We start from the raw sequence: 8859 nt of genomic DNA on the forward strand, positions 1-8859 counted from the left end.
CTATGCACAATGAAATTAATAGCATAAAATGCTGATGTCATAAGAATTTTAAACTTCCAGAGAACGTGACATTGTTTTTTTCCATTTGGATATTTTTAGCCCAATATTTACATACTACTTATAGCTTTATGAGAAGTGATGAACTGGCATGCCAGACAAAATGCTTTGCAGCATTTCTTCCAGCTTCATGTTCTGAACTGAAATTCTGAGAGGTCAGCTTTGCTTTTCATTTTTTTGGCAGGGGTCAATAAAATAAGTACTTTTCACATAATGGGGGCTGATGAAATCATCTAGCTCCTGTCCCCAAACTTTCAGGCCTTGTGCCTGCAGTAGAAAGAATTATTTATTGCTTTATGTACTTCAAGATCCACTGTTCCAAAAAAGATTCATAATAATTAGTTTTGTTTTGAGAGAAACCCAAGTTAACAACAATAATAGCTCCTGATCCAGGCTATTAAGATTTTGTAAAAACAATGGAAAAAATACAGTGAAAGGTGGTGGGGAGTGGAATATCTATCATTTTGGATAGAATCCTTCAAGCCATTCAACCCATGCCAGCATGGGTTGAATGGTTTGACATGAACTGGCAAGCCAGAGAGCTGCACCTGGCTCCAACTGTCTGCTTTGGCATGGTTCCTATGGCTGGATGCTCTTCCTAATGCCAATCACTTTTCAGAGCATACTGGGTGCTTTTTACATGGCGCTTAGATGGGTTCTTTTTACATAGTGCTAGGATGGGTGCTTTTTATATAATGTTTTCAGACATATAACAAAAAATAGCATTTAGGAGAGATCCAAGATAAAAAAAAACATCTCAATAATAAAAGATGAAATTATTCTTACCAAATATTCTTCAGTTCCAACAATAGAGTAAAGTTCAGTTTCTTCTTCCATTATTTTAGCAGTACCAAAATCTGAAAGCTTATATATTTCCCTATAAAATAAAAAGATGATACATAAATAATGTGGTTTATTTCAAATTTAGAAGAGTTAAGATGAATAAATAGATAAAGTATAGGTTCAGGCATGGCTGTGTGGTTAAGAAACTAGTTTTGCAACTGTAAGCTTTCAGGTCCCATCCCATTGCATAGCACCTTAGGCAAGTGTCTTCCATTATAGCTTGGGCCAGGCAATGCTTTGTGAGTGAATTCGATAGATGGAAACTGTGTGGAAGCTTGTCTTATGTGTGTGTGTGTGTTTGTCTGAGTTTGTTTGACTAAAAGACTTCAAGGCGTTTGTCCCAGCATAGCTGCAGTCCAATGACTGAAACAGGTAAGAGGTAAAAGATAAAAGACTTGTTGCTCACAGATGAGGAATTCACATTTGCTGTATCTTTTTCTTTCTGGTATTTTTCATTAATCTACTTCATATTACAAGGAATAGTTACCAATCTGTAAAATGCTTCTCAGTTTTAAGAAGCTGTCTGCAGTAGATGCATCAATGTCATCCTGGGTCTACTTTGAGAAAATGAGAAAGACAGCATCTTTCATAGCTAGGGTTCATTAGGAGACAGAAAGACATCAAGTTAATGAAATGCTCATATTTTACTTGTTTTAGTCATTGGACCATGGCCATGCTGGGGCATTACCTTGAAGGGTTTAGTCAAATTGATCAAACTCCATACTGTGTTTTCCAGTATAAAAGTCAATGTAGCATATAGTGTAAACATATAGTGTAAACATTCAAACATTGTCACTATCTTTCCAAATGCTGCTGCATTTCACATGGAATCTTGGGCCCTTTAAAGTTGTCTTGGTGTATAAGATGACTTACCATTTTTCACTGTGAATTTTGGTTTGAAAAATTTAACTTGTATGTCAGAAAATGTGGTTCTTATTTTCTAAGTCTGGTACTTATATCAGTTTCTTTTGCCAGATCAAGTTGCGTGGACATAAGGAAGCCAGCACCAGTTGTCAAGAAATTGGGAACACACAGACACACTGATTTCAGTTTCCGTCTACCAAATCCACTCACAAGGCTTGGGTCAGCCCGAGGCTATAGTAGAAGACACCTGCCCAAGGTACCGCGCAGTGGGAATGAACTCGGAACCATGTGGTTGGTAAGCAAGCTACTTACCACACAGCCACTCCTGTGCTTAAAAAACTCAATTATATTTGCATGTGTGTAATTGTCTTTGTGTAAGTATATATGGGCCACTATGATGTGTGTATATGTAAGTACATGAAAAAGTGTAGTGTCAGACAACATGTACCTTTCAAGTATGAGAATTAAAAATCGAAAGTAACATACACAAAAACTTTGATTTCAAAAAAAGGAAAAGGTTGGATTACTTTTATATTTATTTTATTTTCCTCTGAGAGTTCACAGGGGATCTACCGTAATATACTGAATCATTTTGTTGTTGTTTACATAAATAACAATGAAAGTAAGAAAACTTTATAATGGGCAATGAAATAGAATCAGTTATAAATTCAAAATTAACATGAATGTCTCACCAAAATACCGGTGGCGATGAGAACAAAATCAGCTGAGACACATAACCTACCAGTTTTCCTGCCTATCTTTAGAAAAGATTCTCATGCACAGAGTAATGAATTCAGAATTTCAAATAAATGAGATGATAAAAGACACACACTGACACAAACACACACACATGTAATCGTCTCATTTTATATTCTGCAATAGCTAATAAAGTTTGATGCATTTTTGTTTTTAGTTGAAAGCAATCCAAGATAGGCCTTGATCTCACCTTTAAGGCTATTTTGGGAAACTATTCATCTAAATTTTTTTTATGTATAGTTTATGCACATTTTAAACAGCAATAAAACTATACACACATACATTTCATGCATACATATATACTTTAGAATATGTATAAGCTATGAAACAAAAATTTAGGTGAATGTCTCGCAGCAAAACTATACTTATATACATACATGCATACATATACACATACCGTGAGGTGCTACCTGAGCATCTCAACGCCCTTATTTATCTCTTCAAAGGCGGGCGAAATGCTTAGTAGTATTTCATCTGTCCTTACGCTCTGAGTTCAAATTCTACTGAGGTTGACTTTGCCTTTCATCCTTTCAGGGTCAATAAATTAAGTACCAGTTGCATACTGGGGTCAGTCTAATCGACTGGCCCTCTCCCCCAAAATTTTAGGCCTTGTGCCTATAGTAGAAAGGGTTATTTATCTCTTCACAGCTACAACTGATTTCTTTTTCACTCTCTTCTAAATGAGAGTAGCCATGTAGCTCCCTTACAACAAGAGCCTGCCCTGCCCTATCCTTATCTCTCAGCTTTTAACCCACATCTTCTAGCACAAAGTCCCTCCCCTTGGGCTTCATAGGCTTACAAACTGCACGGCAACCTCCCTAGTGCTGGTAGCACAACAAAAGTACCCAGTACACACTGTAAAGTGGTTGACTTGAGGAAGCGCATCCTGCCTTTAAATTATGCTAAAGCAGACACTGGAACAAGAAATAGTCCCTCAACCCACTGGATCTTGTAGCAGTGATTTGAAACTAAACCTTGAGGTAACCAGTTAGACATCATGTGAAAACCATAACAGTTTCACATGAGCAGTCTGTTAAGCAACCAATCAGTGTTAAACTATCATGTGATACAGTCTTCCAAATCTTTTTCTTGTGCCCTAAAAAAGGCTGCTTTTGGTGGTAATTTCAGAATGCTGAGGCAGCCATGCAATGTATCTCCATTTTTGTCACAGTCAGATGACCCTGGAGGACTGTTAAGACTGATAGCAGATAGATGACAGAAATCTCCATTGACATGGATATAGCACAATTGCTTCCAGTTATGTTGAGCCAGTCACACGTTGCTGTGTCAGTAAGCTTGCCATTAACTCAAAGCAGTATATTGTATATCTCTCCCAGTATGTAACCATTACTGTTGTTATTTGTAAAAAAAAACAACACAATGTGACTATGTGCAATAATAAAAATCTTCTGTTAAATGTTCACAGGTGTTGTCAGTTAGTTCTTCACGCAGCCCTGGAAACACATTTTCATTCATCACCACTGACCAATTATCACTTCAGATCATCCAATGAACACACACATAACTCTTGTCAAACCATTCAATCCATACCAGCATGGAACAAGGATGTCAAATGATGATAAGGGCATCCAAATGTAGAAACCATGCCAAATCAGACTAGAACCTGGAGCAGCTCTCTGGCTCATCAGCTCCAGTTAAACTGTCTAACTCATGCCAGTATGGAGAGAGGACATTAAATGATGATGATGATGATGATGATGAGGATGATGATATACATATATATATATCTATATATATATATATATATATATATATATATATATATGGGAGAATGTATGAAAAAACAACAGACGAGGACAGGTGGTGTAAATAACAAAAGGATGTATTAGTATGACGCTCGGGAATACGGAAAGTCTTTGACGTTTCGAGCTATGCTCTTCAACAGAAAGAATACGGAGACAAGGAGAAAAACACGGAGAAAAAAAATTGAATAGTGTTCAGTCAACGGTCAATCATATACTTGGGGTTTAAAAATCTTATTCCTATAACTAAAACACAAAAAATCTCTCAAATGTCATCATTTCTAAAAATAAACATTGAAAAATGGTTTGGCATCATCTCTAAAAATAGCCAAACACCTACTGCTGCTGTCCAAAGGAATGTGTATAAAAGACAAAAGGACAGCCAGTCAACTACAGTACATCTGTCAGATGGGACCTTGTTGACTGCTATGAAGCAGGAAAGTATACTAGTCCCTACCCCTAGATATATTTAATACTCAATATTTCATATATTCAATATGACATTCAATACTTCATTTCATTTTACTATTTATATTATATATTCCATATTCTTTATCCCACATTAATTTTATAAGAATATAAATAAAACATAAAAAACAGACAGAGTTGGAACTCTTTTAAATAATATATTCCTCTATACCCTATCATACAAACCCCTTTTTTATTTTTTTATTTATATTTTTATATATATATATATATATATATATGATATTTCCATTCCATAAACTTTTACAACCTGAATGAAATTGAGAGGAAACGTAAAGAAAAGGACTTTATTAAGAAATTCAAACCCACTCTTAACAAACAATGATTAAATTTATCTTACTTGAGGTTTAAAAATCTTATCCCTATAACTAAAACACAAAAGAATCTCTCAAATGTCATCATTTCTAAAAATAAATTTGGCATCATTTCTAAAAATAGCCAAACATCTACTGCTGCTGTCCAAAGTAATAGGTATAAAAGACAAAAGAACAGCCAGTCTGTTACAGTCTGTCAGACGGGGCCTTGATGAATGCCAATAGGCATGAAAGTATATACTAGCCTTTATATATTTAATTCTCTATATTTAAAACTCAATATTTCATATATTCAATAAGACATTCAATACTTCATTTCATTTTACTATTTATATTATATTATATATCCCATATTCTATATCCCACATTAATTTTATAAGAATATATATAAAACATAAAAAACAGAGTTGGAACTCTTTTAAATAATATATTCCTCTATACACGATCATACAAAACCCTTTCTTTGTATACATATATATTTTTAAAAAAATTTTATTCACATATATATAGATATATACACACACACACACATAAAACAAAATGTGCACAGAAACACACTCATATAACAAACAAATTGATTGGAAAAAACATAATACTCAAAAGAGGTTTGAATCTTTATGTAAGAAAATAGCAGTTACCTTCCATTGACATTAATAGTTCGTAAAATGTTGCTTGGTTTAATATCACGATGGACAATCTTGAATTGGCGGAGAATTTTCAAACCAGAATCTACAGAAAAGTGAAGAATTATGAATAAAAAATTGCTTTATGCACATATAATTACACTCATAACGCATGCTCAACTAGGTCTGTGTGTGGCAAGCATAGCTGTATGGTTAAGAAATTCACTATCCCAACTATCAGGTATTGGGTTCAGTTCTACTGTGTGGTACCTAGGGTATGAATCTTCTATTGCAGTGCCGGGCCAATCAAAGCTTTGTATGAGAATTTGGTAGCTGGAAACTGAAAGCCCATCTCACACACATATATATATATTCACACATATATTTATGCATACATATTTGTCTGTCATCATTGTCATCATGAAACACACACGCAGGGTGTTTGGGCTAAATTTGAAAGTTTGTATTGAAGGAAAAGAAAATATAAGATCACAAGAAAAAAATCAAGGATTTTATTTTTTATAGAAAGAAAAAGAATTAAAATATTTTAAAGTTAAGAACTCAATACACTGGATCTTCAAATTTGTCTGAAAAGAGATTTTCTCACTTTGATGACATATTTCCTGAAAGGGGCAAACCAGGTGTGATAACAGTTTACTTAAAGTAGCTGTCCTCAAGAGGGCACCTGAACCTGGCACATCTGTTCCTCACTGTGTCCCTCGGAAGATCATTGAACACCTCTTTGATTTTAGCCACCAGCTTAGCCTTGTTGTTGCAAGCAAAGCAGATATCTTTCTCAACTACACTCCATACATAGTAATCCATGGGATTACAGTCAGGGGAATCAGGAGGCCAGAAGATGGGGCTGGTGAAGTTGTAGAAATTCTCTGACAACCACTTTTGACTCTTTCCAGGAGTATGGCAAGGGGCTGAATCCTGCAACCATACATATGGCTGGCCTTCTGCCAGCAGCCCTCTCCAGCCATGGTTTGAGCACAGTCTCCAGCAGCTTCATGTAGCCATCTGAATTGAGCCAAAAGCCCCATTCTGCAGTTGTTGGTTGAATTCTGGCACGCAATGCAGTCAGAATGCATGCCATGTCCCTTCCAGCTGGTCACAGCTTCATAGTCTCCATTGCAGCTGTTCATGTCATCTCTTACATCTTTTGCAGTGTTCACTGAGTATTGAGCAACAATTATGATAACAGCATTTTGATACCCAACACAACTAATCACGATAGAGATAGCTCTTTCCCAATATTCAGATGGTTTCCAATCCTCCATGTCAGCTAACGTTTTCTCTACCACAGCTTTAATCTTTATGCTTTCCAATGCCGTTGACTGTTTACCACTATATCAAGCAAATAAGTTACCAAAATATTGTAAAACTTTTGACTTAACACAATACTCGAAGTGCTTGATGAGATGACTTCATCATCATCATTGTTTAATGTCCACTTTCCAGCATAACACGAAAATTATTACAAACAACTACAATGGCAAATTTAATCTGAAGAACTGTAACTTTAATGATAACACTTACTGTCCATTGGAAGGTAAATGTATTGAAAAAGGAATTGCTTATCGAGCTAAAGTGCAAGTAGATGGATCACAAGAATATAAAACATACACAGGTGCTTTGGAAAATTCATTCAAGACTCGATTCTATTCCCACCAAAATTATTTCCGATACCCCAAGAATAGGACAGCAACTAGTCTTGCAAAGCATGTCTAGGAATTGAAAGAGAATGACACCCATCCTTTCAATGTAACCTGGGAAATTCTAGAAGAAGCATCATCATACAAACATGGAGCTTATAAAAGACTTATGAAATGTAATCTTTGCCTCGCAGAAAAGTTCTTCATCCTGTTCTAGGATAAACGTGCTTTGAACCAGAGACGCAAATTCTTAAATTCCTGCAGGCACACTGCAAGGTTTAGAATGTCAACCGATAAAATACTGTATGGGTAAAATGTTTTGACTTTCGGAAAATTTTGACTGTCGCATTTGAATTTGACTTTACACATTAAGTTATTTTGCTTTACAATGCTAGTGAATATTTCGACTTCACTTTTAAGAAAGCCTTTGACTGTTTTAAAAATTTAAGCTTTGCCAAGGTTTATTTCTATTGTTTACTCACGCATTTAATTATGTTACATCAAATTATTGTAAAATTTCTTTATTTTAATATATACACCAGACAGCTTTTTAAAATTGTTCGCGTATATATGTTATGAGGTATATATTTATCTTGATATGAAGATATGTCTCTATATATTTATGTGCATGTATATATTGTCGGTATGTGTATGTATGTATATGTATGTATGTGTACATGTATATGTATGTGTGTATATATATATATATATATATATATATATATATATATAGAAGGATGGGAAGAAAATAACGAAACTTTTAACCAACGGAATTGGTATAAAAGACACGAACCATCCTCTTACCTACATGGAAATCAGAACACCCAGACAAGACAACGAAGACGTGGAAACACAATTCCTTCTTTAGGGAGGAAATACCAAAACCACGCACCGGACCCGATAATACACCAGAGTTAATTAACCACACACAACATATAGACCCGAAAATCATAAATTTATCAAATCGGAACCTCAACAACGATGAGATCAACCTCCTATTAAAAGGTCTAAAGTTTACCCCGACACCCACACCCAACCTCATTGAACTGAAATCTGATATTAAACACTGCAACCGTCACCTCCGACTTTTAGAATTCTTCAATGAGAAAGACTTAAATGATGAATCAACAGTCCGAAAGAAATCCCACTTCACTCCCTACAAGAGAAAGGACAAATATTTGGATGCGTATATAGACACAATCTTAAAATTTCCCCTAAATACCCAGAGATGTAAAAACCTCTGTGAAAACGAAAAGAAAGCCTTACGTACACTAAAAAATGACAACACAATCATCCTAAAAGAAGCCGACAAGGGAGGGACAATAGTTATCATGGACAAGGACTATTATAAAGACAAAATATTGGAAATGTTAACAAATGAAACTTACTACAAGGAAGAAACTAGGCACTCAGAAAAAACAATACTAAGTAAAATCAGAAGGCTAATAAATGAATTCCAAGACTCTTTCACTGACAAGGAAAAAGAGTATATATG

General features: G+C 35.1%; 1 protein-coding gene across 1 annotated transcript in view; it reads right to left on the minus strand.

The window, feature by feature from the left end:
- Positions 1-6989, minus strand: part of LOC106873186 (uncharacterized) — a 32078-nt gene extending 25089 nt beyond the window's left edge. Inside the window, exons 1-3 of the mRNA XM_089348401.1 lie at positions 6599-6989; positions 5722-5812; positions 844-934 (exon numbers count right to left, since the gene is read on the minus strand). Of these exons, the coding sequence (XP_089204527.1) occupies positions 844-934; positions 5722-5812; positions 6599-6989 (573 nt within the window). The remainder of the gene's footprint in view (positions 1-843; positions 935-5721; positions 5813-6598) is intronic.
- Positions 6990-8859: the final 1870 nt, after the last annotated feature.

The sequence above is a fragment of the Octopus bimaculoides genome, chromosome 3, assembly GCF_046866305.1.
Source record: "Octopus bimaculoides isolate indiv1 chromosome 3, ASM4686630v1, whole genome shotgun sequence".
NCBI lineage: Eukaryota > Metazoa > Mollusca > Cephalopoda > Octopoda > Octopodidae > Octopus > Octopus bimaculoides.